Raw genomic sequence first — 19,183 nt, 5'->3', positions numbered from 1 at the left:
GAAAAGGACAATGAAAACAAAATAGCAGACTTTTTTCTCTGTGATGTAAATTCATGTTGGCAGCTTTGCAATTACCACTTCCTACCACAGTTTGAAGTGATCTTGTGTGCAGACAGTAAAAAACACAGACTTTGTTGGCTCCAAAGCCAGAGAATACTGCAAGGATCCTTCCTATTCTTATGATGCCTTGGGAAGGCTGACCTGAAACAGAGACTAGACAGAGCTAGAGAATAAAGTAGGTATTTATTGAAAGGCCTTCAGGATCCACCTTGGGCAGGACAGGAGCCTGACCAGGTCTAATCCAAGGTGGACTAAGAATGGTCACAAAATGGCTGACCAGGCATGAGATCTTATATTTTCATAAGTTTTGGTCCATCTGCATATTGGGATTTAATTGTCCAATTACAGCTTCAGGTTATGAGGTCTCATCCTTCTTGTTTCTCTCCTTCAGTCCACCATTGTTTATGCTGTTGGCCTGAAAGTTGTCCTTGGTCCTCAACAGGAAAAGGATTCGTTTTGTCTACTTACTCTGTAAAGAGAGCTTACTGGCACTTAATATGAGGCTCAGAACTACCTCTCTAGGCAGCACAGAATCTGAAAACATGAAAGCTAAAGCTTAAGGCATCACTTACAGCTCAGTATTAGTCTCCTTTACTTCATTTGCAGGAATAATGCAAATAATAAAATTCAAACATTGAGCCTTTTAAAGAACTTATTCCTCTATCTCAACCAAAAAGTCCCCCAACCTTTCCGCTTTGAATCACTATCAGCATGGATTATATAGGAAATGTCAGGAAGAACACCAGGAAGACAGTCCAACTGTCTCATTGCAAATTATAGTCCTTGTTTTTCTCTGATAAAAATCAGACCAGTTGGTAAGTTGCTCAGTTATCCCTTAGTTGCCTCCTCATATTGAAATGAGACAGGTGCAAAAGCTAAAAGTCAAATCTGCTTTCAACTTTCATCCTTGAGTTTGGAAATGAGGAAAAAAAGCCCAAATGCTAGCTTTTTATAATAATGTACATAAATATTAAGCATTAAAATGGGATTTTGTTGCTCTTGATTGAAGCTGGAAACTGAGCAGAATGTTAACATGAAACATGTATATTTGCAATGGGTCACTGGCATCCACAGCTTATCAAGTAATTACTGCAGGTTAAAACCAGACTTCCATTACCTCCTCCTCGAATTTCAAAACCCTTACAGTTGTTTGCAGAGAAGTACCTGTTTGCTTTCCTTAAGCAAAGCAACATGGTGTAGACCAGTGTCTGGCTCAAATGTGGATAACCTGGAGATGTGCAGTAACAGTTGGCTTAAACCAAACTGGTAAGACAGGTTTGCTCTTATCTTCTCCCTGGTTCCACTGTCCCTTCTGTGTCCATACCATGACCCTGTGATGGTTTGAGTAGGGCTTGGTTTTTTGCTACATTGCTCGGGGTGGCTGTAAGATTGTTACTCTTGGCACAGAGGGGCAGTTGAGAAACCTTGCTCTGGGGACAGAAGAGAAAGTGAGCTAGTGAATCACAGCTTAACCTCTTTTTATCTGAAGTTACCTGTGGAGGAATATATTGTAATGTTGGTGGTGAAAAAAGCTCACGTTTTGCACTGTGTAATACAGCCCTCTATGTTTAGGTAACCCACAGGGGTAGTCCTCTTAAGTAAGATGGATATAGTATCAATTGGTAGATGGTAGGTACATCTATATGGACAGGAGAAGGCTGCTGTTCACTTGCTACCTTCACTTGTGTTTTTAAGTCTAACCTCCAGTGGTCTTGCAGCAGTAGGAAGTTCCAGGCCCCAGGTGTCAATGCTGTGCTGCCTCCCTTCATGGGAATTAGGGTTTTTAAAAGCATTGTGAATGAAAGTACAGATGGCTTGTTTTTGCACTTGGTGCTGGATCAGTGACTTGTTATGCAGTCACAGAACAGCTCCAAGGCCCCCTGCATAGGCTATTCCCATACACAGTATAAGCGTTCTTTGCCTGGGTATTGCTCTCTCTCCCTGCCCTTTTCACTGTCTCTGTGCTAGCTGTGTGTCCAATAGTGCATCTTCCCTCAGTCGTTCTTTCCCAAGCTTCATGAGTATTTAGTATGTTTAATCTCTTCTCATATGTTTGGTATTTCTTTGCACATTTTCTAGTTGAAAAATCTTGTTTTCAAGGCAGGAGTCTGCTAAAGATTGTACAGCAGTGCTTTCATGTTTCGCTGGTGTTCCTTTCCTGGTAATCTCTCTTATTCTTCTTGTTTTCTGACTGCTGTTGAACATTGGGCTGGTAATGGTGGTTTGCTTTCTCTTTCCTGTGTGCCAATAGCTTTGCATCCCTCTGCCTGTGCAGTTAAATTTCTTTATACTTGTGCATTGCTATGTATATTTATGGCTGTTGTGTCTAACCTATGAAATTATTGCCATCCACTCAGGATTTAATGTTCTTTTGTGGCCAGCTTTCCTTTATACAGCACTGAATAATCTAGTATAGATAATAACCTCCTTTACTGTTTTTCTCTCAGATTTTTTGTACATTTTTCTCTTTATCCCCTGACAGTATCTGGCTGGCCAGTTGTTGCTGGTTGCTGCTAGGTACAGCTGCTGTTACCTTTTATCTCCTTCCTGCTAAACAAATATGGCAGGCACTAAGTTTCATGCAGATTAAGAGCACAAACAACTTGGAAACACTTCAAAGATTCATCTCTCTGTTAGCCAACAGAGTGAATCTTCCTGTTACAGTGTAAAAATACAACTTCAGGTGCATCAATCTTGAAGGAGAGATCAGCCAGCAAAAACCTCAGGCTGGATTATCCTAGGCTGGTGTTTTTTGTGAGTATCTTTTCTGAACTTCTGGAACCCTTTGTTGCCCAGGCACTTTAACTGGATCTCAGGGATGCTGTGAAACACTCTTTCTCCTGTCTCTTCATTGGCCCTCCCCAAAAGCCCAGCACTGGACTTCCTTCCATGCTTGCTAGTTTGTAGTATGATAAAGAAAGTAATCAACTGGCTTTGAAAATAACCCTTCTCTTTTGCCCGTTCTGGTCTTCAGTGACTCTTGAGTCCATTTAATGGCACAAACCCACCCACTGCCTTTGGAGAGGTCACACAAGCATTGGATCTGGTGCAGGGTGGGTCATTGGAGCAAGGAATGGGGATCAGGACCTTTTTCTGGTAACTTCCAGCAGTTAATATTAAGTCAGGCTATCCTATGTAGCCTCATCTTTAGCTGTATGAAGCTGATGATATACCAGGAAATTAGCCTTTGTTGAGGGAAGGGTCAGTGCCCCTTTTGGCAGGATAATGGACTGATGCTAAATTGGAGGAGATGTGTAACCAAGGTACAGGTTATGCTTTGGGACAGGTAATGTTGATTCATTGAGTCCTAATCATAAAAATAACTTGTTGAGGACAGCCAGAGCTGCTCAGAAGGGACGGATTTGAGATATTCTTTTCATTCTTTTTGTAAAAGGTCAGGAAAGTAAAATTTTGCTTAAGTATACATAGGAGAATTCTTTTTGATTTTAAATCTAGTTGAAAAAAGCAATAGAGAGCCTTCAATCTTCTTGTGGGACTGACTCATACTCAGGACTGCATGGTCTCTTTTAAGATCATGTGTGCTGAAATCATATACTGCAATTTCTTGTACAGTGTTAGATTCTCTGTGTTTCTGCATCTAATCAGTCCTCAGCCTAGTGTGTGTCATGATCATAGACACGTCTGGGATTAGACCACTGGCTATTCACTTCAGTATTTCTAGGATATGGCATTCATTCTGCATTTAATTGAATATGCTCTTGTGATCCCTTTATATTTTTGTATCCAGATAGGTCAAGAAAAATTAAATGCACAGTATGAACTGTTTAACCATTAAGTTATTCAGACCCTTTCTTCAAGCAAACAGTAAATATGGACTGATACAAGTCTGGCTCTCCTTTATTTTCTTAACCTGCTGTACATTTTTGTTGAAAGGCAGAATATTTTGACCACACAGTGAGGTAAACTGATAAAAACTGAAATATGGACTGCATTGATCAGTGAATTGGCTCCAAAATACAGCTTCAATGCTGTTTCTTTATTAAAATAATCAATGTTTTTTTCACTTCTGTGAACAATGCATTCTTCAGTCTGTTGACTTTTTTTTTTTTTTTTTTACATGTTTTTCTCCCTCTTCTGCCAGAATGGAGTCATGTCTGGATTGATGCAAATGCTGCTTCTGAAGGTTTCTGCTCACATCACAGAACAGCTGGGAATGGCCCCAGGAGGAGAATTCAGGGAGGCTTTCAAAGAGGTGCGAACTTGACATGGGTTTTCTGAGGTCATATTACTGGCCTTTTGCTTCCAGAGTTGAACTCAATAAAACCATTTTGTTACTGCCTAGAAAAGAGCACTCTGGCCATACCTCTGCTGAAACCAATGAAGTAGTAAAAATCATTTTTGACTTCAAACTGTACCTTAAGGTACAAAGATTTGTGGACATAAGTGGTGGGAAAGCAATTCCAAAAAGGCTTCAAATGATAAGGCTTTTTCCTGATGATATTTCCGAAGGCATTTCTTTTCATTAATAACTTAGTTTCTTTTAAATAATTGTTTTTGAATTCTGAATATTGATCTTGGTCCCACTGTTGGCAGTGTCAGGATTTTATGCTGTGAAAACCAGCTCTAAAGGATTAATGAGATCTGACACGTTCCATTCATCTGCAAAGACTGGGGAAGTGAAATATCTGACTGGTCTGTTATATCTGACTGGTCTGTTAATCCTATATGGTCTTTTAACGTCAGCTTTTGTACTACTGCCAGCAGTGATACCTAGAACTAAATAGAAGCTGTGTTCTACACTATTTTCTGTGTATGTATCCGTCTTGCAGAATGTATCTTGTTATTTTTATGTAAATTATGTACTAGTAAGGAAATCTGAGAGAACATTGCTGATAAACAGTCTGGAATCATTTGGTGTATTTATCCTTAATAAAAAGAATACTTCTTCAAGGTTTATTTTCTTGAGAATTCTAGACCAGAGTGAAACATTTAAAGTGTTTCTCATTTTAAGTGGGAAAAAATTAGCTCTATCCTATTCTAAAGTGATCTCTGGAAATTTTTAAGCAACTATGCATAGGATAGAATTTTCTAGAAATTCTGTACTGTGCTAAAATTTGTCAGTGAGAGCTACAGCCAAGTCTCACATTGTCACGTGGTATCTGGCATCAGTTATTGTCTCATAAGCTCTTTCTTGAATATATGTTACCGTGACCAACTGGTCAGTAGGGTTGATGTTCCTGACAAATCCTAGGTGAAAGCAAAATTATAACAATTGGTTCACCTCAGACTTTATTCAGGCTCAGATAGATATTGAGCCCCATTGTCACCTTATGTAGTAATAATCAGAAGCTTTCTGCTTCAGTACAAATAACCTCAAGGGCGTGGCAATTTATTGTTTTTTACTGTAGTTTTGTAGCGGATTTATTCCTTTATGAAATAATGTTGTACTATTTTGTAAATTTTATTTACTGCAAAGCCATAATATTTTATGTTGAAATGTGGCACTACTTGCTCTTTTTTAAGGTACTTCGTATATCACAGCAAACCCTTAAGGTTTGTTAATAAGAATGGGCTGTGCTGCAGTATGAAATGTTGACTAGTTATTTGTATTTTCTCTTTCAGGCCAGTAAAGTACCTTTCTGTAAATTCCACCTTGGTGATCGACCCATCCCTGTTACATTTAAGAGAGCAATTGCTGCACTTTCCCTCTGGCAAAAAATCAAGCTTGCTTGGGGTCTTTGCTTCTTATCCGACCCCATCAGGTATGAATAAGCTGCCCATATGTTTTATGTTTGGGGTGGATTATTCAGTTCTTCAGTTTGACTTTAGTATGAGGGTACCCAGCCTGATGCAATGAAATTTGAAGTTAGTGAGAGGGACGAATATGCAAACTATCCTGCAATAATGCGTATTTTTGAAGTAAAAGTTGTCTTTCTATCTTGTGTCAAGTCATCGTTTAATTGTCTTTCAATGCATTATTTCCAGGTGAAGTGTAAGATTAGGTACTGAAGAATTCCTAGTATACTTTAAAAATTCTTCAAAATCATATTTTGTTTTAATGCAGAAAATATAATTCTTTCCCAGCACTGTGTGTAGATATTGTAAATAAGAGAGAGTAAAGGCCTCAGTACAACAATCTGTATATTCTTAAGAGTTACACATCCAGACATCAACATGAGATTCCATGGAAAATGAAATAATAATTCAACATCAAAATTGCCAGTCTGTTGATGTTTCTGGGTCTGTTGAAAGCTAGCATTTTTCCTTTAGCTTGCCCTGCTGATGTTTGTAGTGTTCTTTTTATCTTGGAAACTAAAGGAAGCCTGTTTGACATCATTCTTTAGTAGACAGTGATAGCAAACCAGATAATTTCATTGCCGCAAGCTATGACCCACAGCTAGGGGTGCTAACAGAAGGGTTTATAGCACCTATGAAAATAATAAAAACTCATTACATTTACTCCTGCAGTTATTTTGCATGTCCTGCCCATTTGCTATTCTTCTGTTCTGGGAATTGGTTTGTAACTTCAACTTTCCTGATAGAGACCTGTGATTGACACTAGGAACCTTCAGATCTCTTTCCATGCCCTCAGACTGTGCATTACAGTGCCTTTTTTGTTCCTTCAGTAGACTCTGTGTGTTCAGTGATCAGATCTGCTTCCTCAGAAGAGCTGTGTGTAGGCTCTTCTAAGTTTATTCATACACTGCAAGTGGGGCACCATGCACCATGGTAACTCATGCCTTTATAGCCTTAGTGGTTTGGCTGAGTTGTTAACTTTTAAGTGGGAAGGGAGAAAATCCATTTGAACTGGCTAAAGGCAAGTGACCTCTTTTCTTTCCCTTTCCTTCACTGTAGAGGCATTGTTAGGTATCAAGTTTTACAGATTTATGAAGATTGTTTTCTTTCTGGAGAGGAAAACTGGAGGAGGAGAACTGTAGACTGTGTTTAGGTGTAGCGCCTATTGTTTTTATTCATTAGTTAGTGTGTTGACCTTTAAAAGTGTTACAGATACTGAGAAAACTTACCTTTCTTTCAGTAAGGATGATGTGGAGAAATGCAAACAGAAGGATTTACTGGAACAAATGATGGCAGAAATGATTGGAGAATTCCCTGATCTTCATCGAACTATTGTCTCCGAACGAGATATTTACTTGACCTACATGCTGAAGCAAGCAGCAAAGCAGATAGAACTACCTCGAGCTTCAGAAGGTAATTATTTTAAAGCAGACATTATAACCAGCAAGATGTTCTTTGTGTGCTGGTCCAAAGTTCAGTTCTCAGGAAATCTGGGATGTTCTGTTCATGAATGCCTCATGTCACTTAAGATACAATGCTTAAAAAATTAAAAAGGGATATTACTCTTCTGTTGAAACTACTTGTAGCAGTAGAGTATAACTTATGTTTCCTTTCTTACTGTGCTATTTAAAACTGGAAAGTACTAATTAGCCAGACAACTATTTCAAAAGGCAGGGATCTGGTATGGCAGCACAGTATGGGACAGTCGTCTATCTCGCTTGCCCCGTTATCTCACCAAATTAATTGTTGTCACTGGCTGCTGAGGCACTCATTTCTTGATAAGTTAATTCTCTAATTTCAGTACTCTTCATAGGTTTTTTTATAATTAGAAATTGGGCTGTTAGGAACTTTGATGATCTGGCAGTAATAATCATATGTGACTGCTGTTTCAGCAAGGTAAAGGCATATAGAAAAATAGTATTTGTCTAATTTTTGGAAATATTCTGCTGGCATATGTGATCTGCATGCCCTTCCTATAGATAAGCATACTGCAGTATGTTACCTCCTACTTAATATCTTAAGATAGCGTTTGTAATCACTTTAGTGCAGAATTTTTGTTGTAGTTGCAGTTCTGATTTGGAGCAACCATAGAATAGACTGAGAAAAAGACAGTTTAGAAAAAACGATTTGGTAAATATGTATAATAATTCTAGTGTTTTCCATACAGCTTTGTTCCATTTTGAGGTGGGCTGCTTTTCACATTTTTACTTTGTGTGTGGAAAAATCATGGATAGATATTTAAAGCAAAACAGTAGAATTTGTATTTTGTATTCATATATTATGTAGAATTTTCCCCATAGGAAAGCAGCCTGATCATTATTCCTTAGCAAGTTTTTTGTGAGTTATTTTTATTGTGGCATGGTGCTATAGTTCTCATTGGGGAAAAAACTTCCAGAAACCACATTTTGGTTGTTGTGAAATTTGGATGGTGGATGGGAGGTGAGGGTGAGAGCTGGCGCGTGTTGCGTTGGTGCGATGTGGCTGGCTGACTGCTGGATGTCACTGCCCTGGGTTTGCTGTTGCTGAGGCCAGGTCTCTGACACTGAGCTTCACAGGGACAAGTGTGGTCTCAAGCATTGTTCTCCAGTGGTGAGCCCTTGTTACACTTTGTGTGCCAGGTGCCACTGTCCAAAGTGGCAGAGAAAGTTCTCTGTTCAGGAGACAGCAAAGACCAGGGGTGCTCCTCATTAACAGCACAGAAGCATGACCTACAGAGAGAAGGAAAGAAGTTAATTTAGCTTGCATGTGCTGTCACCCTGAGGCTGGTGTATGAGCACTGGCCAGGGCTATTGAATAAATGATTCCTGATAATCCAGAAACGGTGCTGGCTTCCAATGAAAGAGGCAGTAGGTGAGATGAGTATGTAACAACAGTGTTTCAATATCTGGTAATAAAAGCCCCTATATCTTGGAAAAAATCAATTTTGTAGTCTCACACATTGCCTATTGATTTATAGCTTGAAATTAGTTCTTTTACAAATACGTTCCTTTCTCTCCATCTCTCTTTTCTCAGATGAACCTAGACAATATATCCCAGCTGTTGTAGTTGGTGTTGTTGGCATGGGTCATGTACCTGGAATTGAAAAGAACTGGAATTCCGACTTAAAGATCCAGGAAATAATGAGGTAACAGCTGTCCTTTCCTACACGTTGATGTAACAGCTTCTCTTGCTGAAAACCAGCAGTTTCTTTGTAGTTTTTTTGTTTGGTTGTCACAGCTTGAAGAAGCATCTCTACTTCATCCCTGCCCTGTCAGCTCACTGACTTGGTGTGCAGTGCTTGTAGATTGTGCTTACAGCAAAGAAAAAGAAAATATCAAAGGAAAAAAATAAATAGTAAAATATGGAAGGAAGTAGAGATGAGAATATGCCCTTGTCTAGAAAGAAAATTATTTGGTCCTCATTTAAGCCTTCTAAAATGAAAATTCAAATGAGGGCTGTAGAATATGGTGAAAACAGAACAAGGCTTTTAGTCTAACTTAGGTAAATATAAATCATTGGATTTAAAGCTTTTGTCAGGACACTGCTGGCTTTGGCATGCTTAGTGTCACAGTTGCTTGTACCCTATTTTTAAGTGTGTATCTAAGTAATTACTTGTTTCAATGTGTATACTTAACTAATTATGACCTGGTTTAAGCCATGTATCTGTTGAACTCTTGCTTCAAAGTACCTATTAAAATAAATGTATGTGCTTTCTAAATGAATTAAAGAATCAAAGCATTCAGACTGTATGTATCCCATAAAGCCACAAAGGTCAGGACTTCAGAAATACAGGAGAGATTATAATACAACCTAGTACTATTGCTCTGTGGTGCATTAGGATTATGGAGTCTTTCAAATATTCACACTTCTCTTATCACATCTGTTTCTTCTTAAACAGAAGAAACGCACCTCACGCATCTCTTCAGAGGCTATGAAAACCAGAAAAGGCTGACATCCACATACATGGTATATTTAGACATCTAAAATATTATTTTGGGAGACTTTTGTTGTCTGGATTCAAGAATGCAAAGTACAGAAGCTCGGCCTAGCCATTTATAACTATCTTTCAAGGCTAGGCCTCATCTGGAGTCACAAACTAGCTGTCCATATTCCTCTGCACCCTCACAAATAACCTGCACAATGAGGTTGTCCAAATCCACAGAATTGTGGGGTGGCTGTTGGTTGCATCATTGGCAGCACAGAACTGAACAGCCCAAACACCAAATGCATGTCTTCAAGCCTGCACAGAAGGTCTTTCTCATCAAGGTTTAGGCTCTGACTTGATTGTCTTTACCATGCCAGTGCCATAATGGAGCAGAAGAGTTACTAGTATCTTTCACAAGACATTAATATTTCATTTACTTGATTTTCAGAAATAATATGAAGCAAATTACATTCATAAGAGTGCTGTATTTGCAACTTATTTTTCTTTAAACTTTTTTGCCCCTTGTGCTGCTGCACTGCAGTTGCAGAGCAGAGCTGGGGCTTTCTTTCGTATGTTTAGTGTTCATCGTCTCTCTAGGGTGGCAAGTTTTAAAGATATGAAACAGATATTTAGTTAAATTTTAGAAGTTGGAACGTGAACTTGAAAATTTTCTGGATAAAAACATAAATAATTTTTAAGTTCATGCATTGAACCTGACTCCAAGACCTTACTGTCTATCACAGAATATTTTGAGTTGGGAAGGATGTACAAGGATCATCAAGTCCAACTCCTAAGTGAATGGCCCATACAGGGATTGAACCCATGACCTGGGCATTATTAGTACCGTGCTCTGGCCAGCTGTTATTGATTGATTTTTTTTTTTAATTGTGGTGAGGTATTAGAGTTGAGAAAGAGTAGGTGGAGAAGGGTATAAGAACATAAAGAGATCCTTTACACCATTTTTGGTTCAATACATGTGCTATTTTAAAACTCTCCTGTGTACTGCTGTAATGTGCAAAGTCTTACCAGTGATAACTTTTCCCTGGTTTGAGCATATGGATCTAAACTTAGTCTAGCTGTATCCTAATCTTAGCACATCTAACCTGGTTTGAGAGCGCCCAGTGTTTTTGCACTATTGTAATTGATTACATCTGAATACATTAGAAACTTTTTCTGGATATAAATAAATAATAACTTGAGGCTCCTTTGCAACAATATATGAAAACCTCTGAGTTGTCTGTGAGAGGATTATGAGTTGCTGTGGATGCAGGGCCAGCTGAGCTGCTGCAGAGCCTTCAGTGAGGGTGCAGGGCTGGACATGCATGTGGCTGTGCTCCCAAAGTCAGCTTTAATGGGAAGGTGCTATTAACTTTGCTTGTTACACCAACAGTGACACTGCGTGAGGGCGGTGCGGGTACACCTGGTGTGCCTGTTGTCCTCTGCCCTCCTGGCTCAGGTGCCCAGTGCAGAGACTTCTGACTGTGAAAATCTCCGTATCCTCTTTTAGTATTCTTCAAGAAGTCTGGATATTGACCTAGTTATTTTGCCAGGGTGATGGATGATCGTCATGGGTTAACACACCTTGGTTTTAGTTAAAGAGGAATACTGCCCTATAAGGACCTGTTAATTTCCTATGGAAAGGACAGGCACCTATCAGAGGCCAATTTTTATATACTGACATACTGTGACCACTGAGGAGGCTGGATGCGACTTTGTGAATATATATATATATATATATATACATATATATATACAACTGAGACTGTGTTAGAGCCGGCCCTTTTCCTTTCCGGCTTGCCAGCAGGTGACACCGGCCCCGGGGGCCCCTCCGTGGAGCGGCCCGGCCCAGCCCAGCCCAGCCCAGCCCAGCCCGCCGCTCCTCCCTGTGCAGGGGGAGCCGGCCCTGGCCTGGCCGTGCCCCAGGCCCCATCCGCTCCCGGCGGGGGAGGGGAAGGCTGCAGCTTAACATCAGCTTATTTAAAAACCTGCCCCGAGCCGGGGGAGATGTCCTCTGTCCTGCGGGCCCCCTGATAACAGCTCGACGGTCACCAAGGTGGGGGCGGGCAGGAGGCTCTGCCTGCCGGGCCGCTCCCGATCCCTCCTGGTGAAACTCTTCCATCCGCGAGGCTGCTGCCCGGCACAGATCGTGTCAGCAGCTGCAGGCCCGGGCAAGAATGTTACCTCTTTCCTGGTACAGATGAAACTTTCAGAACTCTAATCCTCCTTTTGAGTAAAAAGAAAAGGATGGAGTGAAAGGTAGAGAAGACAGGAAGTCAAATGAAGAGAAAGAATTAAGTCCTAAGTGGGAGAAAGGATTGAGGAGTTGCCTCGTTTAGGCTGGACTTCTTCTTATGGTAATAAGTGTAATATATTGGTATTCCCTTTAAACCATGGGAAAAATGCGCTTTGGGGAGATGATTATTCAGATTTGTGGGTTTGAGCAAAGGTATCTGTGATGGAGTGAGTGAATTGAATTAGTAGTTGTGATGTTTGAACAGAGAGAGATAAGAGGCCCTCTGCGCCAGTGAAGAATGAGAAGACATCTCTGTTCCCTGCCATGAAGCATCCTTTGTCTTTGGAGCTGCTTATCTTTGAAAATGACACCCCAGTATGCATGAGTCCATGGCCTCTATGCAGCTCGGGAAACTGCTAATGGGAGGAGTTTCACAGTCTGCAGAGAGGTTTTTCTGGGCCCGTGCAGATTTGTGACATGGGAGCCAGCACAGGACTGTTTCTTGTGGTGATGTTACCATGGGAGTTCTAAGAGAGACTCCTCTCCCCAAAGAAAGTTTATTTTTAAACAGTGAAACTGACTGAAAATCACAAGTTTTGTCTCTATGTTGTTTGTGGGAAAGTGAACACTTAGAGGGAGGAGGAGTGTTTTGAAAGTTTCATTTTGATATTCATTTTCTTCTTTTAATGTGTGTTAATAAATCTATCTTTATATCTTTAAGTTTGGGCCTGCTTTGCTTCTCCTGATCCTATCTTGAAAAAGAGAGTAAACACTCAAACCCCTGTACTAAATTTGGCAAACAGAATTCCGTGAATGTGAGACCACTACAAGGAGTAAAAGTTCCTAGCCAGTAAGAGTGGCATTATATATATACCTAGGTAAAAACGGCTTTGTTAGTGTTTATTAATTTTTATTGATATTTAATTGTACGTAGCCCTTGAAAGTGAAAGAATACATTGTTCATTCATGATGCATCTGTTACCTGAAAATTTCCTGCACTATGGAGAGGAAGGGGAAAAAAGATCCTTTTTTTTTTTTTAATTGGAAAATGCCTGCTGTTTCCAGCTATGAAAATATTAACATTGTTCTCTGTCTTTTGTTTCAGTGTGCCTCCTCCATCAACTACAAGTAGGATTCTCAAATTTGTACTAAAAGCAACAGTGTTGGGACTGCTGGGCTATGGCTGCTACCGAATAAGTCACAGGACGGTTCAGTCTGTTCTCGCCATGCCAACAGCACAGGTCTATCTCCAGCGGCTGTCAGAGCTGCCTCAGCAGTTTACATGGTGCAGAGCCTCTGTGTGAAGAGGGGGGCTGGAGAAAGGGTGATGGAGGCAACGCGCGAACTGCACTGAAGGATGAGGATTCTAGTCAGAGCTGATTGATGCTGAGCAACACTCAATCACTATATGATAAAAGATTTGATACTAAAGTTACACCAGCTATGATCTAATTAATAGTTTTGGTTCTTGATAGGTGTGTTGCATGAAACCAGATAATTCCAGATTGAGGTAAAAGAAATGTGTATGCCAATATATATATATTATATATGCATACTATATACATGTATACTATATATATGCATTATATATTATATATATATAACTGATGATATAGTACAGGCAGCTTAAAGGGTGTATGTTCATGGCTCCTTTTTCAGAGGAAAGAACAACACAAAGTATCTTAATCGGCTGCATCTCCTCTGAAGTTCAGGGACACTTCAGTGATTCTTTGATTTTTTTCCTTAGGTATAATAATACCAAGTGTTTGTTTCTGGTGCCAGACACTTTTACACATAATTTAAAAGGACATCTTCTCAATGTGTGTTTTATACCTAAAATATTTAGGCTTTTTTTAAACTTAAGAGCTTTCCAGAAATTTCAGAATTGTACAGGCTGTCATACGTACACGGCTCAAATTTTTTACAAGCCTTACTGAAGAACAGGAATGTTGCCTTTAGATTGCATCCCTTGTTTCCACCACCAGTTGAACTGTCTTTCTCCTGCATAGAGAAGGTATAGCCACCCCATCAGAATGCAATGTGGTTTGTGTCAGATGTTTACAGGACGCTCTGTTCCTTTAGATTAGCTTATTTAAACGGTATTGTTTAGCCAAATCCTGCTGGTTTCAGTATTGTAAATTTAAGAAACTAGAACTACTGTACACTTTACTTTTGTTTCTCAGACCTTTCATATTTGGCAAAAAAAGCCTGGAACTAACCTGCCCTTTGTTTTTGCTACATGAAAGTATTTTATTTTCAACGTAATTTCTTGGTGGATGAATATTTTAATCTATTTAATAGGAAAGCAGTGTTCAATTTAGTTTTTCAACCAACTGTAGCATTTTATTTACCTGTTATTTATACATAGAATTATGGGTACTACAGACTGCTGTTACTTTCTTTTTTAATTATCTGGAACACTCATCCATCATCAGTGTGTTTCTTTCTTTCTTTCTTTCTTTCTTTAATCCTAGGTTCATATTTCATTGGAATTTTTTTGTACCTTTCCTTTTCACAGGATTGTCAGTGATTGTAAAATGCCCTTGGCAATCAGCTAGTCCTAGTTCAACAACACAGATAACATTGTCATATCAAAGTTAACCCGATGTATTTGAACTTTATCCCATTTGCTCCTCAGGCTCATATAGAGTTGTTTAAAGTGAGGATTTTATCTGTATTAATTTCTTGGGGGAATGAAAGATGGGAACCACTGTGTGAGGCAGGAGGAGGAAAAGGTGATGCTGTTTTGTGTTTGTGTTTTTTCGGTTGGTTCAATAAAATCCAGAAACCACTTTTAATAGGGTATATTTCCAAAGGCTTGTGTTGGAAATGGTTCCATACAGTCTTTTGTTTGCTGGAAGTATGTACATCTGTCTTCTGTACAGTGTAGTCTTTCTTGAACTTTTAAAATTAAGGGTCTAATGCTTCTCTCTGTGATGATGCATTGACTTTGCTGGGAGCTGGTCTGTCCATGCAACCTGATGCTTTTCTGCCTTGCTCTTTGAAAATTTTATGAGTTTCAGTGCAGCAAATTATTAAGGTGTATGTTTATCTTTAACCTTACTGAATCTAACCTGATTCTGCAGAGCTCTTAAGATGATGCTAGGTGCTTTTCTGGGTCTGGGCCTTACAGGTGTCCAGGGAATAAACTTGAGCAAATGAGAAAGACAACAATGCATGCTTCTAGGACACAAAGTGTAAATGATAATAAGAAAACAGTGGGCAGGTCTTTTTATTTTCTATTTATTAGTGCTTAAGAAACCACCAGCCATCTCTAGTAAGAGGAAAAGCAGCATTTGTAAACAATTTATAGAAGAGTAGAGTAACTGCCTGAATTTTGATTCCTGTTTTTTAAAAACATTTAATGTATTGTTTACAATTAAGCAGTCCTATTTTAATAATTCTATTACATTTTATGTACATTTGTAAAAGATGAAAGCAAAAGCTTAAGCTCACTCTTCTCCAGGCTTTACTGACATACCAAAATGTTCTTCTGTTGGTTATTTTCTTGAGAATATTTAGCTGGTAAAATTAAATATATTGATATTTTGCTTTAAATTATCTACAGATTTTTAAAGTATCTGCAGGTATTTTAAAAGCTCTGTAGATCTTTGATATCTGTGCTCAGGTAATTTTACACAAAGGAAAACAAATCTAAGGTAAATTTTAGATAGGAGCCTTAATCTTGGGTGGGAATAATGCTAAATGATTGTCATGGAGCATTCTTGCAGTCTTGATGTTTTATGCTTTTTAGCCAAAAGTGATTACCATCTAAGGTGTCCATTTGTTATTCAGTTATTCTCTCCAGTCAGTACCTTAAGTCTACTATTTCAATCTTTTTTTACAAAGCATATCAGCAGATTCTTCAGGGAACCCCTTTGTGGATGGAGAATTTGCAGTTTATCTTCCCACTGTTGCAAATTGGCATGCACTGTTTATTCAGTGGCACTGGAAAGTGATGAATTTGCAGAACTAACAATTCTATGAATCCATACATAAATTCTTGATGTTGTATATTCAATGTGTTGTACTGTTTATATAACATAATCTGTGTTTGAGGTCCATTCTTTTCTGTTCTAGTCAGTCCTTTCAGTGTTAGCAGCATCCTGTAAAATTTAAGTCTATGTTGAATTGTCCCAGCCCCGCCTCAACCTTATGAAGCCATATTGTATTTTTTTGGTGACATGTACATCTGTTTTATGCATTTGTACATGTGATGTAAATTTGAGGTATTTTTAACAATGTGTGCCTTTAAAGTGATTTAAAGTAAACAGCAGTATGTTCTATTATATAAAAAATAAAATATTTTAACCACCATTTCTGTTGAAGGTATTTATTTTTCTAATTAGCCAGTATTTTTATTGAGAGCAAACACTGGTTAGCTAGATCTAGTACAGGATAATTCCACCATCTAACACATTTTCCTGGAGAACATTAGCTTAAGTAATGATTTGCTGAGGGCATCTGAGTCTTATGCTGAAGCAGGGGAACAAGTTTTCTCTGTCTACCACATGTAACTGGTTAGGAAAAGGACAATTTTCCTGTCCTACTGAACACACAGGGAGACTGCTCAACATGAGAACTTAAATTCAGAGTCCAGAGTTAGGCGTGTTGAGCTGATTTTGTTGTTGCTTTTCTTTTGCTATCTCCAGTGCTCAGTCTTGCAAAGAGCTGACAGCTGTAGTCCCAGTCCAGCAAAGCACTCCACCATTGGCTTCACATCAGGCACAGTTATTTGCACTTAAAGTCCTGTACTCTGTATGGGAAACAAAGATCCTTAAAGTGCAAAAGATGTTGAATGAGTGGCAAAGAGCTTTATCTTTCAAATTGACACAGGTGGATCAATATTAAAGCATTACTTAAAAGATATTAATACAAAGACACTGTATTCACATCTGTGATAAGCTGTATTCCATACAGATAATGTACTATCTGTTTGTACCCTTTGTCAATCAGTGGTCCATCTCTTTTGATTGTGTGTAAAGCAAAATGTAGCCCATTTTTTCTTGATCTGCCCAAGTTCCCTCCAGTTGAAATTGGAGCTGTGGCTGCAAAGAATTGCTGGTTAAACCATTTAGGTGGAAGAAAACTTTTTGACTCTTGTAGTCCTGTACTGTCTCTGGAAGTGGCAGAGGATGCTGCACAGCAGCTCAGCTCTGGAGCAGCGCTCAGGTGGCATCCAGCAGCTGCCTGCTTTGGGAGTGGATCGTTCACCAGCATTACCGTGCACACTGCTGGCCCACATCACGTTTGAGGTGTCTTTTCTATACCAAATACTGAACAAAAAGATTGACTTTTTGAGGTGGATTGAAGTGTCTGTGTTTCCACTGGAAGCTGTACTTGTGTGTATTGTAAAACATCTAAAAAACTGAGAAATATATCAAGTTACCTCAAAGTGCCAGGCAGTGGGAACTACACATGGAAAAGAAACTATCATCTGTGTAACTCTAAGAGTCTTGTGTATGTATTTCCCTGTTTCTTTTTAAAATGGAAATAAACTTTAATTTTAGACTTGAGTGTTTTAAGACTGACATTTCTGTAAGATGTGGGAGCTTTTAAGTATTGGCAGGAGAAGGGTCACTAATGTGGGTCTGACTGATGGACAGACTTCAGCGAGGTGCTGAGCTCATGCTGTGGAAACGCACATGGAAGACACCAAGCACAGGACAAAAGTAGCTGCGAAGATACACAGCTGAAATCAGTGTACTGGTTCTTCAGGTGAAAACATGCACCAGCTGTGTATATCCTCACACCAGCGGGTCTTGTGTGTCCTGTGTATGTGAGGACCCCAGGAAGAGCTGGAGCAGCTGTCCTGTTCAACAGCTCCTAGCTGAAGAAGCTGTCTGGGGGTTGTGTAATTATCCCCTCCCTCGATGCCTGCCTTGTGCCTGCTGCAGAGTGGAGCTTTCTATATTCCAGGGAGGCAACAGCAGAAGAGATCTCCTTACCCTCCGTGTAGAAAAGGCTGGGGGCTGGGGAGGGAGTGTGTGCTCTTTTCCATCACAAGACCTTGTCCTTTGAGTCCTGACACCTGGCCTGACTCTGGCTCCTCCTTGTTTGCTCCCTGCTGGGGGTGACTGTGCTGCAAGGTGAGCAAATACTTGCTTTTGCTTGTTGGATGCAGCAAGGCCTTTAACACTGTCTCCCTCAGCACACTCCTGGAAAAGCTGGCAGCCCATGGCTTGGACAGGAGCACTCTTTGCTGGTTAGGAGCTGGCTGGATGGCAGAGCCCAGAGAGTGGTGGTGATGGTGCTGCATCCAGCTGGGGGCCAGGCACCAGTGGTGTCCCTCAGGGGTCTGTGCTGGGGCCAGCTCTGTTCAGTATTTCTATTGACAACATGGATGAGGGGATTGAATCTGTCATTAGTAAATTTGCAGATGACACTAACCTGGGAGTGTGTGTCGATCTGCTGGAAGGTGGGAGGGTTCTGCAGAGAGACCTGGAATGGTTGGATGGATGGGCTGAATCCAATGGGATGAAGTTTAACAAGTCCCAAGTGCTGAGTCCTGCATTTTGGCCACAATAACCCCCTGCAATGTTATAGGCTGGGGATGGTGTGGCTGGACAGTGCCCAGGCAGAAAGGGACCTGGGGGTTCTGGTGACAGCAGCTGGACATGAGCCAGCAGTGTGCTCTGGGGCCCAAGAAAGCCAAAGGCATCCTGGCCTGGATTAGGAATGGTGTGGACAGCAGGAGCAGGGAGGTCATTCTTCCCCTGTACTCAGCACAGGTGAGGCTGCACCTCAAGTGCCGTGTCCAGCTCTGGCCCCTCAGTTCAGGAAGGACATTGAGTGCTGTGTCCAGCTGTGTCCCCTCAGTTTAGGAAGGACATTGAGTGCTGTGTCCAGCTGTGTCCCCTCAGTTTAGGAAGGACACTGAGTGCTGTGTCCAGCTGTGTCCCCTCAGTTTAGGAAGGACACTGAGTGCTGTGTCCAGCTGTGTCCCCTCAGTTTAGGAAGGACACTGAGTGCTGTGTCCAGCTGTGTCCCCTCAGTTCAGGAAGGACACTGAGTGCTGTGTCCAGCTCTGGCCCCTCAGTTCAGGAAGGACATTGAGTGCTGTGTCCAGCTGTGTCCCCTCAGTTCAGGAAGGACATTGAGTGCTGTGTCCAGCTCTGGCCCCTCAGTTTAGGAAGGACATGGAGGCGCTTGAGCGTGTCCAGAGGAGGCAGCGAGGCTGGTGAGGGGCTTGGAACACAAATCCTGTGAGGAATGACTGAGGGAGCTGG

The 19,183-nt window shown here is 40.4% G+C and overlaps 1 protein-coding gene across 2 annotated transcripts in view; it reads left to right on the top strand.

Moving 5' to 3' along the window:
* TRABD (TraB domain containing) overlaps positions 1–16,271 on the top strand; it is a 35,769-nt gene extending 19,498 nt beyond the window's left edge. For both annotated transcript variants that reach the window (XM_063396809.1, XM_063396810.1), the window contains exons 6-10: positions 4,163–4,273; positions 5,644–5,783; positions 7,058–7,230; positions 8,830–8,941; positions 13,060–16,271. In XM_063396809.1, the coding sequence (XP_063252879.1) occupies positions 4,163–4,273; positions 5,644–5,783; positions 7,058–7,230; positions 8,830–8,941; positions 13,060–13,258 (735 nt within the window). In that variant the 3' untranslated portion in view covers positions 13,259–16,271. The remainder of the gene's footprint in view (positions 1–4,162; positions 4,274–5,643; positions 5,784–7,057; positions 7,231–8,829; positions 8,942–13,059) is intronic.
* The last annotated feature ends 2,912 nt before the right edge of the window (positions 16,272–19,183 follow it).

This window comes from Prinia subflava, chromosome 4, assembly GCF_021018805.1.
Source record: "Prinia subflava isolate CZ2003 ecotype Zambia chromosome 4, Cam_Psub_1.2, whole genome shotgun sequence".
Classification (NCBI taxonomy): Eukaryota; Metazoa; Chordata; class Aves; order Passeriformes; family Cisticolidae; genus Prinia; species Prinia subflava.
Note: the sequence above shows the minus strand (reverse complement) of the source record. Positions and strands in the feature narration are given on the sequence as shown.